The sequence below is a fragment of the Carassius gibelio genome, chromosome B3 (assembly GCF_023724105.1).
Source record: "Carassius gibelio isolate Cgi1373 ecotype wild population from Czech Republic chromosome B3, carGib1.2-hapl.c, whole genome shotgun sequence".
Classification (NCBI taxonomy): Eukaryota; Metazoa; Chordata; class Actinopteri; order Cypriniformes; family Cyprinidae; genus Carassius; species Carassius gibelio.
The window spans coordinates 38,675,860-38,693,604 of record NC_068398.1 but is presented as its reverse complement, the minus strand read 5'-3'; the positions used below and the strand labels follow the sequence as shown (position 1 = coordinate 38,693,604).

The 17,745-nt window shown below is 37.9% G+C and overlaps 2 protein-coding genes across 8 annotated transcripts in view; both read right to left on the bottom strand.

Moving 5' to 3' along the window:
- LOC127953355 (zinc finger protein 501-like) overlaps positions 1-17,745 on the bottom strand; it is a 364,750-nt gene that overhangs the window by 37,197 nt on the left and 309,808 nt on the right. The window lies entirely within an intron of this gene.
- Positions 1-17,745, bottom strand: part of LOC127953374 (zinc finger protein 271-like) — a 239,850-nt gene that overhangs the window by 98,124 nt on the left and 123,981 nt on the right. The window contains exon 2 of one of the 4 annotated variants that reach the window (XR_008153149.1): positions 11,528-13,139. The exons of 1 other annotated variant lie outside the window; for it this stretch is intronic. Coding sequence is in view for 1 of the 3 variants with exons in the window: in XM_052552601.1 (XP_052408561.1) it covers positions 11,974-13,139 (1,166 nt within the window). In the remaining 2 variants the exon portion in view is untranslated. Of the gene's footprint in view, positions 1-10,343; positions 13,140-17,745 lie in introns of those variants that run through there. 2 more of the 4 variants (XM_052552602.1, XM_052552601.1) reach the window with 2 other exon arrangements.

The following is a 17,745-nucleotide window of genomic DNA, read 5'->3' as shown; positions in this document are numbered from 1 at the left end:
GCCAGCACTTTTAAATTTGCCAAGATGTCAGGCGCTCTGGCTCCCGGTAAACATTTGACTATGGTGGCTGGTGTCTTTATATTGACGTTCCGTACAATAGAATCACCAATAACTAGAGCACTTTCATCAGGTTTCTCAGTGGGTGCATCACTGAGTGGGGAGAACCTGTTTAATGTTTTGATCGGAACAGAAGAGCGGTGTTTTGACCCACGACTACGCTGCCTTATCACATGTGAATCCCTCATCAGTGACAGAGATAGATAAACTGTACATGTGGCAAGAGGTGCAAATAACGATAGCAGGAGAAGCCATTACTCACCGTGCTTGATGAAATATTCTTACTGCGGTTGTTTGATGAACTTGTGAAAAACTGGAGTGAGAGAGAGGAGAAAAGAAAACGTTAAAGGGGGGGTGAAATGCTATTTCATGCATACTGAGTTTTTTACACTGTTAAAGAGTTGGATTCCCATGCTAAACATGGACAAAGTTTCAAAAATTAAGTTGTACATTTGAAGGTGTATTTCTGTTCCAAAAATACTCCTTCCGGTTTGTCACAAGTTTCGGAAAGGTTTTTTCGAGTATGGCTCTGTGTGACGTTAGATGGAGCGGAATTTCCTTATATGGGTCCTGAGGGTACTTCTCCCGGAAGAGCGCGCGCTCCAGTATAGCAGAGCAATGAGAGGCTGAGCACAGACAATCACTGATCAGAGAGAGAGCGTCTCGAAATGTCACAAAAGGAGTGTGTTTTTGGTTGCCAGGGCAAGACAACCCTGCACAGATTACCAAAGAAAAAACAGCATTAAGGGACCAGTGGATGGAGTTTATTTTTACAGAGCATCAACGGAGTTGTGCAAGTGTTTGTGTTTGTTCCCTGCATTTCGAAAATGCTTGTTTTACAAACAAGGCCCAGTTTGACGACGGATTTGCGTATCATTTATTTCTTAAGGATGATGCAATCCCAACGAAAAAGGGTCACGATTGTGTGTTGGAACCGCAGGCGGTGAGTAAAACTGCTTAAAATACCTCTGCCTCCTTGTTAGTGCGTCCGCCTCCCATCGGAGACCTGGGTTCGAGCCCCGCTCGGAGCAAGTCGTTGCTGCTGCTGCTCTCGTTCAGTTTCAGCCTCGGGATCTGATTCTGGATCATAAATGAATGGCTGAATCTGACTGTTACCCATGGTTTGTTTTGGATGATGGTTTTTTCATCAAGGTAATGTCACAGCTTCCAAACGCTCTCAACACAAAAGCTTACTCGCGCTCGTGATTCTTTAGCTCCGCCCACACATCACGCCTCCAGTCGGTCGTGTTTTTCCGGGAAAAATCGGTACAGATTATCTTTCTCTTATGAATATAATAAAACTAAAGACTTTTTGGAGTTATGAAGGATGCAGTACTACTCTATAGGTACTAAAGATTAACAGGATATTGAGTGAAAACGAGCATTTCACCCCCCCTTTAATGACAAGCTAACGAGTGCTAACACTTTGCGGGTTAACTGCACCCACGGATATAAAATAAAAGTGAACGATCAAAGTTAATCTGATAAGATTGATCTCAGAAATATGGTGTGAATTAAGTTATATTTTACCACTTTAAAAAAACAAAACAAAAAAAAAAACAGATAGTGATAGTAATCTAAAAGATTCCAGAGAAAAAATAAAGACAGCTACACGGAGCTACGATTAGCTACAGAAGGCCAACAGGAAGTAGAGAAAACACTGTCCAACAGCAAAATGAACAACTAGTAACTTGAAAAATCTTTTGTGGGGCCTGACCTATTAAATACCCTCAAGACATCTCGGTTCAATTTTTTAAAGCATTTTATATGCATTTGCATAAATTCTTCTTTCAGAATGGTCTGGAACGAAGAAATGTCTTTTCTTAAACTAAAATTGAAATAAAATGTATATTTTTATAGAAAGGCCAACCCCTCTCTTGCATATATATTATTGCTTCTGGTTTGTGCATTGTAAGTACAAATAGTAATAACAAATATAGCTGCAAGCAGCAATTTCACGGCCAAGCACTCCACCGGCAAATTGAGGAGCTAAGCATGGCATGGAGCATCATACCAAATGCATTAATAAGCGATAACTGCAATTTTAGGATTATTGTAATTGATCAATCAGCGTCACACACCTGTAGGTCATAGATAGATGCTTAAACAAAAAGACTGATATAGTCCTGATGAAGATCAAACGATCGAAACGTTGCCATTAAAGTATTTTTCATTGTTTTGCAAGTTGATAATGTGCGGGATTTTCTTGTTTTTCTCAGGATTATTGTAATTGAAATGGCTAAAAAATCATAAATACAATCTCTAAAAGCATGATTACTTGGCTTATCAAGTTTGACCAATAGGTCTCGCTGTTATCAAATCAATTTTGTGTACTCTGTGTGACTTGTCAATGACACACACAGAGTTTGGTATCAATATGCCAAAGCATTGCAGAGATACAGCCTCAAGTGTCATTTTGGCACAATGCCTCAAATTCGTGGCTGTGGTATGCGAAAAACAGTTTTGTCTATCGACACAAAATCTATAAATTTTGTCAAAACTGTCTGAAGATCATCTGACTAAACTTTGGTGAAAATCAGACCAACTTTTGATGAGGAGTTAAAAAAAAGTATATTTTCAATATAAATCAAAATAGCGGACAGGAAGTTCCAGCTTACTCTGGCATATTTGGTATTCTTGTTGTCGGCATAAGCCAGATAATAACCAATAAAAGGTTATTAGCATTTTTATAAGTGTAAAAATTATTAGTTAATGATTGGTTTATTACTCTTGACCAATAGGTGGCGCTGTTACAAAATTGATGTGGCATGGTCTGTGTGAGGTGACAATGACAGATACAAAGTTTGGTGCAAATATGTCAAAGCTTTGCTGAGAAACAGCCTCAAATGCATTTTGGTATCCTTCCAGCAAATTCGATGATGCGCTAAATGAGAACCGTGCCGTGTATCGACAAAAAATCCATAACTTTTTGCCAGTGTGGTCTGAAGATGATCCATGTCAAATTTGGTGAAAATCTGACTAACGGTCTAGGAGGAGTTTGAAAAAGTAAGTTTTCAACAAATCAAAATGGCGGACAGGAAGTATGGCCAATTTTGGCATAATTGGTATTGATGTTCTCTGTATGGCCCAAAGAATATAGGGAGACCATTTTGATTTCAATGGTCTAATTTATTCAAAGGTTTCAACTTTTTGAGTACCTTCAGGGCATAGAGCCGAAGATTTTTGTAATTATTTTCGTAATGAAACGATAATGCGTTCAAAGAATACAGCATTTTAAAACATAATTCAAAATTGCCGACACAGGAAAATTGGATATCATTCGACTCGACATGACTCTTTGAATCTAAAGAGACCAGATGTGTGATTTATGGCCAAACCATTCAAAAATATGCATTTTTCATATCTCCTGACCACTAGGTGGCGCTCCGTCAAAACATTGCAGGTAGTCTCAGGTCATGGTTATTAGGACACACACCAAGTTTTGTCTCAATATGCCAAACCGTTGTCGAGATATAGACTCACGTGCATTTTTGCGTGCTTTTCGTCAAATGTGTTCACGTGTCATTCGAGAACGGTTGGACGAATCAACTTGAATTCCACAAATTTTTGCTAGCATTTTCTGAAAATGATCTGAGCCAATTTATGTGAAATTCGGACAAACCGTCTAGGACAAGGGTGCCCAACACGGACTGCTCTCCAGTCGATCGCGCGAGAGTAAATTCTACTCTGGTTTACCCTTTTTCTGTCTTCACCGCTCCGGCGTCTCAGACATCAAAAATATAAAATGTTAACCTTTATAGACATAGTATTTCTTGAGTAAAGAAAAGGCTGTACTTATATATAAAAAAAAAAAACAGTTCTTTATTTAATCTTACATGATCACTGATTACGTTCAGCTGGCCGGAGGAGTAGGGGCGGAGCTACGAGGAGCTTTGAGCTGTGAGGTTAAGTCAAGATTTAACACAAGCTGTTTTAATGCTTTTCATTGGTTGTTAAATATTTGTAAAATTCACTGACATACATAAAGTTTGACCATTTATGAAAAAAATAACAGCGAAGAAATTATGGGCTGAATTCGATATTGCATACTAACTTACTCATACTATTTCAAATACATATATGTCAGAAATAGCAAGAGTAGTGTATTAGCACGCTAATCTGAATTCAGCCAGGATTTTATCTAGGCATGTTACATTATAAATAGGGACTCGCTTGCATTCCGGCTTGTTGGCTCACTGAAAAGAGCCAGCTCTTTTGGGTCTCAAACTGCTCTTTTAAAAAATAAATGTTTTAAATATGACTTTGACTATAGGTGTGAAAAAATTCTAATTAAATTATTTAACAAAATTATACTCACAATGTCTATGTCTGTTGATTTGTTATTAAGAAAATAACCTTTCCATTCAAATTAAGTATGGGCGTTTTCCGCAAATATCACATTCGAATATCTGAGCTCACAAAAAAACGAATATTCGTTTATTTAAATTAAGTTTAATGAGACAGACGTTATTTTTCAGCAACATTTATTGTTTCCGTCATTTTTGAACAAGCTTACACACAATAAGCTTGAACATTACACATCGTGTTTTGTAGCTGAAAACCTTTAACAATGCGTGCAAACAAACAAAAGTACAGATTAAAAGCAAAGAAAAAAAAAGTAAACCGTAAACCAGCCTGCAGCAAGACTACAGAATGCTTACACTTAACTTTGAAACTGTCCGCAAATCTTTTTTTTTCTATTGTTTTACATTATGTTCTTGTTAAGAAATACGGGCATGTAAACATGATCGGGGGAAAGTCGGCTCCTTAGTCTGTTAACAATAAGGCCTCGGAGAAAACGCGCTCTGACGGCACAGACGTTGTCGGGACTCACAAATAACTGTGTGCTATGTGAATAAGTTTTGTGAAGCGCTTCGTGTTTTCGTTTCACCACTGAATGGGATCCTCATCTGGTGGAATAAATGGCTCCTGCAAGAACTGTTCCCACTTGTCTCAGCTGGACTCTCTGTAATCATCGCTGAAGAACTGTCTCAGCCTTTTCCGACGATTGGGCATTGCATCCTCTTCATCTTTTGTGGCGGCGACTGCATCCGCTCCACTCGCATCAAGGAAAATAATGTTTGATGTTCAACAAAAAATTGTTTTCCTCTCTCATGTTTTCATCGAGAAACCTGATATGTTTGTGCTAGGGCAGACACGAGAAGAGGAGTTTTCACTGCATTCTCCAAGTTAGCGGTGTTTATTCGTTGCTTGAGAGATGCCGCAACAATGTTCTTCAATTCTGTCACTTTCTGTGATTCTACACAAAATATCTGAAGTACTGTAGAAAACCGCAGTTCTTATTCATTAATTTTTTGCTTGCATACATCTTCACATATGCCGTGGAAAATCACAGAAAGTGACCGAATTAGGTTTTATTGTGGACTTTTTATTTTATTTTTTTATGGCAAGCAAAAATATAGCGAAATCGAATATCATTTTTATTTATCGAATAATTTGAGCAGAATGAATGTTCGAATGTTGGACTATCCATGCACTACGTTAATTTAAATTACTTATTTTTAATGTATAGAATCAACATTCAAAACAATAATATAATAGAACCCATATTAAAGAAAAATATAATAAATATTCAGAAAAATAAATAAATGAAAGGATTAAACTGGTCCCTCTTTTTATGTCTTCTTTATTGTCATGTTATAACCAGCACTCTAGCATTATAACTTTCATGAACACACACTATTATTTTAAATAAAATTATTAAAAATTTCATTATTACATAATTATTAAATTTCTATAGGCTATAATTTTTTTTAAAGTAGAGTCAGGTGTTTAGATATGTGAGCTCCCGACGTTCACCTCGCGCCACTACTCACTGTTACTATGGAGACGTTGAGAGAGCTGCGATTCGCGACGTCAGCAAAATAAAACACAACTATGGCAGAAGCCAAAAAAAAGAAAACATATCATTTTCATTCTGACTGGGAAGAGAATTACTTTTTTGTTTATTCAAATTCGAAGTCCATCTGTCTTATTTGCAATTCAAGCGTGGCCTTACCGAAGAAGGGCAATTTGGAGCGGCATTTCAAGACCGTGCACAAAAGCTATGACGCAGATTTTCTGGCTAAATCAGCTCTACGCACCCGAAAAGTCCGGGAATTGAAGGGGCAGTTAGCAGCACAGCAGTCCATTTTTACCAGGCCAAACACCAAGGGTAAGGCTGCAACTATAGCCTCTTATCGTGTCAGTCATGTTCTTGCAAAACACAAGAAGTCTTTCAAGGACGGCGAAGTTGTGAAAGAAGCATTTGTCGAGGCTGCAGACGCACTTTTTGGTGACTATAAGAATAAAAGTGACATCATAGCTGCCATTAAGGACGTGCAATTATCCCGTGGCACTGTTACACGGCGATGTGAGGGAATGGCAGAGGATGTCGAGGAGCAATTAAGGAAGGATGTTGAACAGTGCGAATGTTTTTCTCTCCAATTCGACGAGTCAACTAATGTTGTTGATGTGGCACAACTATGTGTTTTCATTAGAATGGTTTTTGGAGACATGGGTGCAAAAGAAGAGCTGCTCACCATTTTACCATTGAAAGGACACACGAGGCGAAGATATTTTCCAAGCTTTCATGGAATTTGTCAACAAGACCCAGTTGCCCCTCTTCAAACTCATCTCTATCTCAACGGACGGTGCTCCAGCAATGGTGGGGCGTACCAGCAGATTCATTGCATTGTGCAAACAGAGGGAATATTTCCCGGACTTCCTTAATTACCACTGTATAATCCACCAGCAGGCATTATGTGGTAAGATTTTAAACATGAAAGAAGTGATGGATGTTGCAATGAAGATTATGTGCTCCGTTCGCGCCAGGAGTCTAGAGAGAAGGTTATTCCGTGCTCATTTGGAGGATACCGGTGCAGAGCACACAGACCTGTTGCTGCACACAGATGTTAGATGGCTGAGTAGACGTACATTTTTAGTAAGATTCTCAGAGCTGTTGCCAGAAATCAAAGATTTTCTGAAGCTATCGAAACATGCAGAATATGCCCAGCTAGAGGACTACCAGTTTCTATTGGATTTAGCGTTCCTGACAGATCTCACTGACCTGCTGAATGATTTTAATTTAGAGCTGCAGGGTAAAGACAAACATGTAATCAACATGATCAGTGCAGTAAACACATTTAAAAGCAAGCTACAACTGCTTTCAAATAGGCTGCAATGTTAAGACCTACGGAACTTTCCTCACATGCAGGCAGAACTTCAGCGTCAGGGCAAAGACTTTGTGCAGCTTGAAAGTACACGTTTTGAAGAGCAAGTTCAGAGCATCTTGTTAGAATTTGAGAGGCGCTTTACAGATTTTGGATCCATTGAGCCTGTTGCCAGCTATCTGTGTTTTCCATTTGGTCCAAGTATTGATGTGGATTATATTGCCTCCAAAATTGTATCACTGTTTCACTTAGATAACACTGCTGTTGAGAATGAGATTCTCACACTGCAAAATGACATTGAGATCAAATCCAGGGCAACATCTGACATGAATGGAGAGTTCATAGAGTTCATAATAGAGAGGTCGCACCCCTCTGAGTAGCTAGGGGTTAAGTGTCTCGCTCAGGGACACATTGGTGTGTGGTCAGTGAATGGCTGCTGTTTCCAATGAATATGTGCACGAGGCACCAGCACGATCAAAAAGCTGAACTGCTAAATTTTTGGTCACACAGTAAAGACATAATTAAAGGTCCCATTGTACGTGCTTTTTTTAAGCTTTGATTGTGTTTACAGTGTGCAATATAACATGCGTTTATGTTTCACGTGTAAAAAACTGTATTTTTCACACAATTCACCTATCTGTATACCTCTGTTTTCACTGTCATAAAAACGGGCGGATGTCTTCCTTGTTCTATAAAGTCCCTCCTTCAGAAATACGTAACGAGTTCTGATTGGGCCAGCGGTTCCTGTGTTGTGATTCAACACCAGCTTAGAGCAGGCTGACCTTCTGCAAACGCGATTGGACTAGTTTTGGAGTAGTTATGTATTTATAGTCACAGGAGCGTTTTTACTAACGAGATGCACATGAAAATCACATTCGTTTTTTTGCACAGCCCTAACGTCTAGTTAACAAAGCTAAACAGCGTTGCCCTTTGTGTAATAAGTTACAGAAACTGTTAAACGCACCAACTTGAATAATAAAATACACTTACCGGTTGTGGTCCATAAACAACACCTTCTCCAGACAAAGAGGGAACTGCTCCATCTTTCAAGAATAATCTTTGTGTGAATCCGGCATTAAACTGATTGAGATTGAGAAAGTTGTCCTCAGCAAGCTGTCCTCAGCTAAATTTGCTGCACATAGTTTTACATGTGGATTATAATTTTCGGGAACCGAGTCAAACATAAATTGTAACCATTAATCTCCAATTACAGCATCCCTGGTAAGCCCAAACAAAGATGATTGGACTCAGGGCCGGCCCGCGGCCACGCCTCTTCCAATGTAGACAGCACTGCTTTTGTTAACACACAGCTCATAGAAACGGGCCTGGCAGCTCGCGCCAGTTCTACACAGGGTGAAAGTTTCCTGATTGTGACGGAAGGCCGAATTTACATGACACATTACAAATGAGCATAGTCTGCGATAGATACAGTGCCAAAAAGAAGAGAAGAGGATAAAGACAGAGGTAAAGAGATGTAGTGAAAGAACAATTTATTGCATAGGAGTAAGATACTATAATTTCATGGCAGATATTTTTACCTTAACCTTAATGTTAGCAGTTGTTGAGTTCTGAGTCCCCAGACTGTGATTTTGTACAATCATGTCAGTTTTAAGACGCATTTTTTATTATCACTTTTTTATTAATGTTTTACTCTACAGTTGTGCAGTTTTGGGGGGGATTACAGTACAGGCCAAAAGTTTGGAAACATTACTATTTTTAATGTTTTTGAAAGAAGTTTCTTCTGCTCATCAAGCCTGCATTTATTTGATCAAAAATACAGAAAAAATGTAATATTGTGATATTATTACAATTTAAAATAATTTGTTTTCAATTTATTATACTTTAAATTATCATTTATTTCTGTGATGCAAAGCTGAATTTTCAGCATCATTACTCCATTCTTCAGTGTCATATGTGACATCCAGTCTATCACATGATCCTCTAGAAATCATTCTAATATGATGATTTATTATGAGTGTTGGAAACAGTTCTGCTGTAATGTGTGTGTGTGTGTGTGTGTGTATTTATATATATATATATATATATATATATATATATATATATATATATATATATATATATATATATATATATATGCTAAATCATGAACACAATGACAGGGTGAAATGGGCTTTGATGCATGGGGCTAACTAAAGTTTAAAACATGGGATCACGAAGAAGGGGACCTTTAAAAAATGCAAAGTGTTATCAGTTTGAAAAATCAAGATAATAACAGCGTTAATACGAATTATTTCTAAATGCTGGACCATTCTGATTTCGCTCTGCATATGGAACCTGAAGATTTTTTTATTTATTTTTTTAAACCAAGAATGAACCAACATGAAAACATTTAGCTTTTAATCCTTATATATACACACACACACACACTGTAGACTGTAGCCTAAGACTATTCCATGTCTGGCAGTAGTTTCGCGAATGATGACCCATTTTGGTTGTCTACCTACTGTACATTACTTTTTTCTCCATTAAAATTATGAAATCCCAGCACACGCTCCTAATAAATATTTGTTATTACAGCATCAACATTCACAGAACAGTTATTCTTAACTAAAGCAAGTGGCTGCTGTGTGCATGGTTTATATGGTTTGGTGGAATGCCAGCAGAGCACTGCATTTGTAATCTCTAAAATACATCTCAATTCATCCGAATCTCACAAATCTGTTAACACACAATAAAAATATGCATAATGAACCTACATTTTCCTCTTACTTCAAGCGAATGCTTAGTTTGTGGCTCATTATTAGCCTATTATTATTAATAACGAAACAGGCTAAAACAGTGGGATGACAAATTCTCTTATATTACACTCTGAACTTTTAACAAAATTAATAAGGAGAATATGTTTTATCCGCATTGTAACATAAAAATGTTTTTAAACGACTTTTGATTTCCCCTTTCTTTAAAACTATAGTAGTTTGTGGTTCATTGTTAGCCCATTAATTAAAACAAGCAATAAAATAGTACAATGGTACAAATTCTCATGGACATTTAAAGGCTTTTTACTTTTCTTGACCAAAGTGAATAAAATTGATATTATAACCAAAATAAATAAGATATTTTCCCTCTTTTAAAACAAATGCTTAGTTTGTGGTTCAATGTTTTATTTATTTGAAATGAAAACAGCAACAATAATGACAAACTTGCTTTTTTAAAGGAATATTAAAATGAAGAAATGTAACCTTTTTTAACAAATTTTATGTTTAGATATTTCTAATTTGTGGAGTCCCATGAATCATTTTATTTTCCTGTATCCTGCACACACACACACACACACACACACACACACAGAAGTCTTGTCCAGCGCCGCTCTCTGTTGCATCGGGTCTAGTGGGAGCAAGTCTGTAATCCACAATCACATGGCAGTTGCTTCAATGCATTTAAGGGTGTGGTCCTGGTCAAGAGAATCTCCTGAACTCCAAACTGAATGTCAGAATGGGAAAGAAAGGTGATTTAAGCAATTTTGAGCGTGGCATGGTTGTTGGTGCCAGACGGGCCGGTCTGAGTATTTCACAATCTGCTCAGTTACTGGGATTTTAACGCACAACCATTTCTAGGGTTTACAAAGAATGGTGTGAAAAGGGAAAAACATCCAGTATGTGGCAGTCCTGTGGGCGAAAATGCCTGGTTGATGCTAGAGGTCAGAGGAGAATGGGCCGACTGATTCAAGCTGATAGAAGAGCAACTTTGACCTAAATAACCACTCGTTACAAACAAGGTATGCAGCAAAACATTTGTGAAGCCACAACACGCAGAATCTTGAAGCAGGATGAGCTACAACAGCAGAAGACCCCTCCGGGTACCACTCATCTCCACTACAAATGGGAAAAAGAGGCTACAATTTGCACAAGCTCACCAAAATTGGACAGTTGAAGACTGGAAAAATGTTGCCTGGTCTGATGAGTGTCGATTTCTGTTGAGACATTCGGATGGTAGAGTCAGAATTTGGCGTAAACAGAATGAGAACATGGATCCATCATGCCCTGTTTCCACTGTGCAGGCTGCTGGTGGTGGTGGTGTAATGGTGTGGGGGATGTTTTCTACTTCCAGCAGGATAATGCACCATGTCACAAAGTTCGAATCATTTCAAATTGGTTTCTTAAACATGACAATGAGTTCGCTGTACTAAAATGGCCCCCACAGTCACCAGATCTCAACCCAATGGAGCATCTTTGGGATGTGGTGGAACGGGAGCTGCGTGCCCTGGATGTGCATCGCACAAATCTCCATCAACTATCCCATCAATATGGGCCAACATTTCTAAAGAATGCTTTCAGCACCTTGTTGAATCAATGCCATGTAGAATTAAGGCAGTTCTGAAGGTGAAAGGGGGTCAAACACTGTATTACTATGGTGTTCCTAATAATCAGAAAAATCATTGCGATGTGAATTGTTTTCCAATATCGTGCTGCTCTACTAGTAAGTTAAGTCAAGCTTACAGGCTCAGTAGCTTCTGCAGCATGAGCACAAATATGTAGTCCTCCATTGTTGTTGGTGTTAAATGACGTAGCGGTGTATGAATATGGTCAAGACGTGGGGTGATGACATCATTGTTTTACAAAACATATGGATTGGCAGTACACAAAAACCCAAAGGTGTCATTTTCAGTTTTATCCACTCTGGGAACGTGTTTTTTTTTATTTTTTTTTATAGGGTTTTCATTCCCCCGAATGCTGGATCAGTCTGGACGAAACGCATATACCATACAAAATATTTACATATACAGCTAAATGCGTCTCCGAGTGTACGGGGCCTTACTGTGGTTGGTTTTTGTATGACTGTGTATAACAGATGACTTAATGGAACGCTTCCCACGTACATTGCGGTGATGTGCTTTCTCTCCAGTGTGAATCCTCTCATGTTTTTTCAGACTCGATGAATCCCTGAATTTCCTGTCACAGATTAAACACTTGTAAGGTTTCTTTCCTGTGTGAATCCTCTCATGTCTTTTCAGACTTGATGAATCACCGAATCTCTGGTCACAGTGTGAACACTTGTAAGGTTTCTCTCCAGTGTGGATCCTCTCATGTTTTTTCAGACTTGATGAATCACCGAATCTCTGGTCACAGTGTGAACACTTGTAAGGTTTCTTTCCTGTGTGAATCCTCTCATGTCTTTTCAGACTTGATGAATCACAGAATCTCTTGTCACAGTGTGAACACTTGTAAGGTTTCTCTCCAGTGTGGATCCTCTCATGTTTTTTCAGATTTGATGACTGACTGAATCTCTTGTCACAGTATGAACACTTATAAGGTTTCGCTCCTGTGTGAGTGCTCTCATGTTTTTTCAGACATCCTGACCGACTGAATCTCTTGTCACAGTGTGAACACTTGTAAGGTTTCTCTCCAGTGTGAATCCTCTCATGTGTTTTCAGCTCTGTTGACACACAGAATCTCTTTTCACAGTGTGAACACTTATAAGGTTTCTCTCCAGTGTGGATCCTCTCATGTTTTTTCAGACGTGATGATTGGCTGAATCTCTTGTCACAGTGTGAACACTTATAAGGTTTCTCTCCAGTGTGAAATCTCTCATGTGTTTTCAGAGATGATAAATCACTGAATCTCTTGTCACAGTTTGAACACTTGTAAGGTTTCTCTCCAGTGTGGATGTTCATGTGATCCTTAAGGTTTGATGATTGTGTGAAAATCTTCCCGCACTGATTGTAAGTGAATGGTTTCTCTCCAGTATGAACTCTCATGTGATGCTTAAGATTTGATTTACATGCGAAACTCTTTCCACACTGAGTGCAGGTGAAAGATACCTTTACTCTTTTTTTCTTTAAATCTTTCTGTTTGGTTTGAGAGCAAGTCAAAGTTTTCCCACCAGTTTTGACATTATTTTTCTCCTTAACTTCACTCGATTCTTCATTTTCCTCTTTTTCTTCAATGAACTCTAAAATAAAAAAGTAAAAATTATATATTTTTGGTATATTATTAAAAGCTGAACAGTCTTGTCTAGGGCTGTGATGATGGTAAAGTGGTAAAAATCTGCCACCATCACAGCCCTAGTAAAATTTATTTATTTCCTGTTTTATACAGACCGAAAAGACAATGATGCTTTAAAATGTTTACCGGGTCTATATATATATATATATATTAGTGGTGGGCCGTTATCGCCGTTAACGTGCTGCGTTAACGCAAGACTCTTATCGGGCAATAAAAAAAATATCGCCGTTAATCTATTCTTGGGAGCTGGGTCTATACGAAGCTATGATGACATTCACCTTGATATTTTATATAACTTACTCGCTGAGGACAGCCTAAAAAGATGCTCAGGACAGTTGACGGGCCACTGCTGCACATCGCCACGAAAGCTCATCTTTCTCACGTGTTGTTAAGCCATTCCGCTTGTCGATTTAAACATTAAAGCATCCAAACACAAGACATGGAAAAGCTGAACAGAGTAGCGCGTGCCGTTAGGTGCGCACGAGAGAGAGAGAGAGAGAGAGAGACGCGTATCACGGACAGCGACACTGACCGAGCTCTCTTCTGCGAAGTTCACCTCGAAGTTCCTCCTGCACCTGAACGAACAAATGCAAATCGCAGTTTGAACAAACAAAAAGATGTTAAAGAGCCCAATTCAGCACCGCGGTGTTCTGGTGTTCAGGGCTCACGCAGAGAAAGGCGTCTAAAAACACTTGAACATCGAATTAGCTTCGTTTTTGCTCTTGTGCCGACAAATACATACAAAATATGTCAAAATATCCACCTTTGAAATTATGCTAGAAAAAACTGTCAGTTATTTATTAAGTGGAAGTAAAAAGTTGAGGAAAAAAATGTGATGTGTATTATATTGGATGCGTTCATCGTCTCTTAAAGTGACCGCGCCTAATTTAGCTGCTGGCTGCTGTAATGTTAATCCAAGAAAATTAAAATGTAAATCACTCACTGCTCTTCACTGAATTACTTTGTAGTTTTAACAGTCAAACCAAAAATTATTCAGACACCAGGTATAATTTTTGATATATATATATATATATATATATATAGCAAAACTGTAATAATGTGAGAAATGTTGAAGGTGTCTGAATAAATGTAGGTTTGATTGTATATTTCATTTTTACATTGAAGACTATCCAGTGCTATTATTTGGTTTCTGTACCTTGACACCTACAAACAAAAAAAAAAAAAAAATTAAACATTGGTGTGAAACAGGAGTAATGTTGTTTGCGCCTTGTGCAATGTGGAATTAGTTTACAGCTTTTTCAAGCAGTTTGTGATGCAATTTGGAAACAGGAGATGAGCCTCTTTTCTAATGCACCATCTAGCTTGATAAACCCCTTCTCAAAGACTTACTGTTTGTCAATTTTATTTGGGTAACACACATATTCTGAATGCCGTCGGCAGAATTCGAATGAGCCATTTTAATCTAGATTAATCCGTTAACGTCAGTTATATAAAATATCAAGGTGAATGTCATCATAGCTTCGTATAGACCCAGGGTCCTAAGGCACTTCTGCCGGAAGAGCGCGCGCTCCAGTATAGCGAGGCTGAGCAGACATTTCACTGATCAGAGCGATTCACTGATCAGAGCGAGAGCGTCGCGAAAAGTCACAAAAGAAGTGTGTTTTTGGTTGCCAGGGCAAGACAACCCTGCACAGATTACCAAAAAAAAAACAGCATTAAGGGACCAGCGGACGGAGTTTATTTTTACAGAGCATCAACGGAGTTGTGCAAGTGTTTTTGTTTGTTCCCTGCATTTCGAAGATGCTTGTTCACAGGCCCAGTATGATGACGGATTTGCGTATCGTTTATTTCTTAAGGATAATGCAGTCCCAACGAAAAAGGGTCACGATCGTGTGTTGGAACCGCATGCGGTGAGTAAAACTGCTTCAAATATCTCTGCCTGCTTGTTAGTGTGTCCCCTCCAATGCCAGAGACCCTGGTTCGAGCCCCGCTCGGAGCGAGTCGTTGCTGCTGCTGCTCTCGTTCAGTTTCAGCCTCTGGATATGATTCTGGATCATAAATAAACGGCTGAATCTGACTGTAAGCCATGGTTTGTTTTGGATGATGGGTTTTCCCTCACGGTAATGTCACAGCTTCCACATCCTCTCAACGCAAAAGCCTACTGGCGCTCGTGATTCTTTAGCTCCGCCCACACGTCACGCCTCCAGCCGGTCGTGTTTTTCCGGGAAAAATCGGTACAGACTATCTTTCTCTTATGAATATAATAAAACTAAAGACTTTTTGGATTTATGAAGGATGCAGTACTACTCTATATGTACTCAAGATTAACAGGATATTGAGTGAAAACTAGCATTTCACCCCCCCTTTAAAAAATATACTGAAACTAACATTAAATATAAAAATACTGTATTTAAAACAGCTAAGTTCATATATATAGTCGGACACAACTGTCATATCACTCGTCCTGTAACAAATCTGCCGCATCTGCGCACGGAGGTTAATGTTCGGAAAAATCAATCAACGGTGAAAATCAATAGTTGATTTAATTTAAAGTCCAACAGTTTAACACTAATATTGGGCATAAACGAACACGTTAAATATAAAGTATTTAAAACAGGTAAGTTCATATGTTTGGAGTAAAGTTGAATTGAACTGCTGCATCAGTCATACAGCGCTCTGGACCACGTGCCTCATGACGAGCTCAACAAACCGCCACAGAAACAAGAATGAGATGCATTCTAACACAACTGTGGAATTAAACTCAGTTAGTGAGGGCTCGTTTAAAATAGTGCACATATATAGGCCATTCAGATTACTTGTTAAAGTGCAATTAAATACCTTCAATATCTGCAGACGATGTACGTCTGTTTGTGGATGGAGACTTTGTAACGGCCAAAACTCTGTATTTTCCATGCATCACATTATAGTACGGTGTGCATGAAAATAATAAAAAAGGCTGCAGAGCGAACTTATGATCCATAGTGGTTCTCACGTAGTCCTTCTAGTGTGCGTTATAATGATCAGTGAATGCGATTTTCCTGCACATCTCGTCAGTAAAGACGCTCCTTAAATTAGAAGTATTATCTCCAGCACGTGTGTTCAGATCAGGGTTGCCAGGTTTTCACAACAAATCCTGCCCTGTTGTTTCTCAAAATTATTTTTCAGAATAAGACCGTACATACCTATATTTTACTCTCAATACCTTATGTATATTAGAGTATGCAAGATAATACTTTTACTTAAAGGGTAGTTCAGCCAAAAATGACAACAATTCGACAACAATTAATGGTGAGCTCCTTTGCTCACCCTTAAGTTGTTCCAGGTTTGTTATTTTAATTTTTGGGGTTTTAAACATATGGTATTTGTAGTTACTAAAAATGGTTTACTTAAGTATCTCAATATTTCTTCTAATTACGTTTACATAGCGCTAAACAATTCCTCTTTTCCTTCTTTCTCTAAATCAGATTGGACCCCTGTATTGCAGGGGTCTCTGAGGAGGTGCTGGCCATTCGCCAAGAGACTCACATCCTGAAGACCCCAGAACACATGGAGGCAGCGCTGGAATCAAACTGATGTTGTTTTCCTGATGTTAATCCTAAACTATGCTGTAAATGATTGTAAAAAGTACTTTCAATTACAGAGCAATTTGTTTTAATGTGTAAAAAATATATTTAACGGATGAGAAAAACAAAGTTTTGTGAAAAAATTTACAAACTGCATTAAACTTATTAAAAACTAGTGTTGTCACGGTACAAAAATTTCAGTATTATGTACCGATACCAGTGAAAATCCACGGTTCTCGGTACCAAAAACAATTATTAAAATTAAAACTTTTTATCCCTAAAAATAAAACCAATGCCATTCTTTATACTTATTTACAATTGTGTTTAAAGTTTTTCTACAAGTTATATAATTATGAAAAACAGTAAACAAGTTTCCCCCATATTTAATTTGTCTTTTAATTTATGAAATTTAAACATTTTATTTTTGGTAAATAAAGGGGATTTACTATTAAACATGGGAGAAATATTTTGTGATTTATTTCTTTAAAAAAAATAAAGTTATGAATTTTTTCAACCGTAGTAGCAGTATCATATACATTTGACTAAATAATAGTAATATTTAGTAGCACAATGCCTTTATGTAAAAATGAACTTTTAATGAATGCATATTTGTCATTTTAACTGAACTTAAGACTGGTGGTGATGATTAAGATATTTTTGGTCATTGAGGGTTTCTGTAAAAAGAAAAAAAAGTAATAGATCATATGAATTATTATTAAAAGATAATACTGCTAATAATTCTACTACCATACTAACAATATACAATGCACTATGAATTGATGAGCTGCTGGGTTCATGAATATTAATCACGTTGTATGCGTTTGGTCAAACTGATTTGCTGAAATCAAAACAGGGACGGTAATAGATAAATGCCAGCCAATGAAATTGCCATTTGCGCATTAGCTCCGCCCACTACTGGAAAAACGTCATATCTTCTTTTTGTTCGAAAAATATGAATAATTCTAAATGAACTCCATTATTTTGACAAGAGAAGACAACAAAGAATATAGTTTACATGTAGGATGTTGA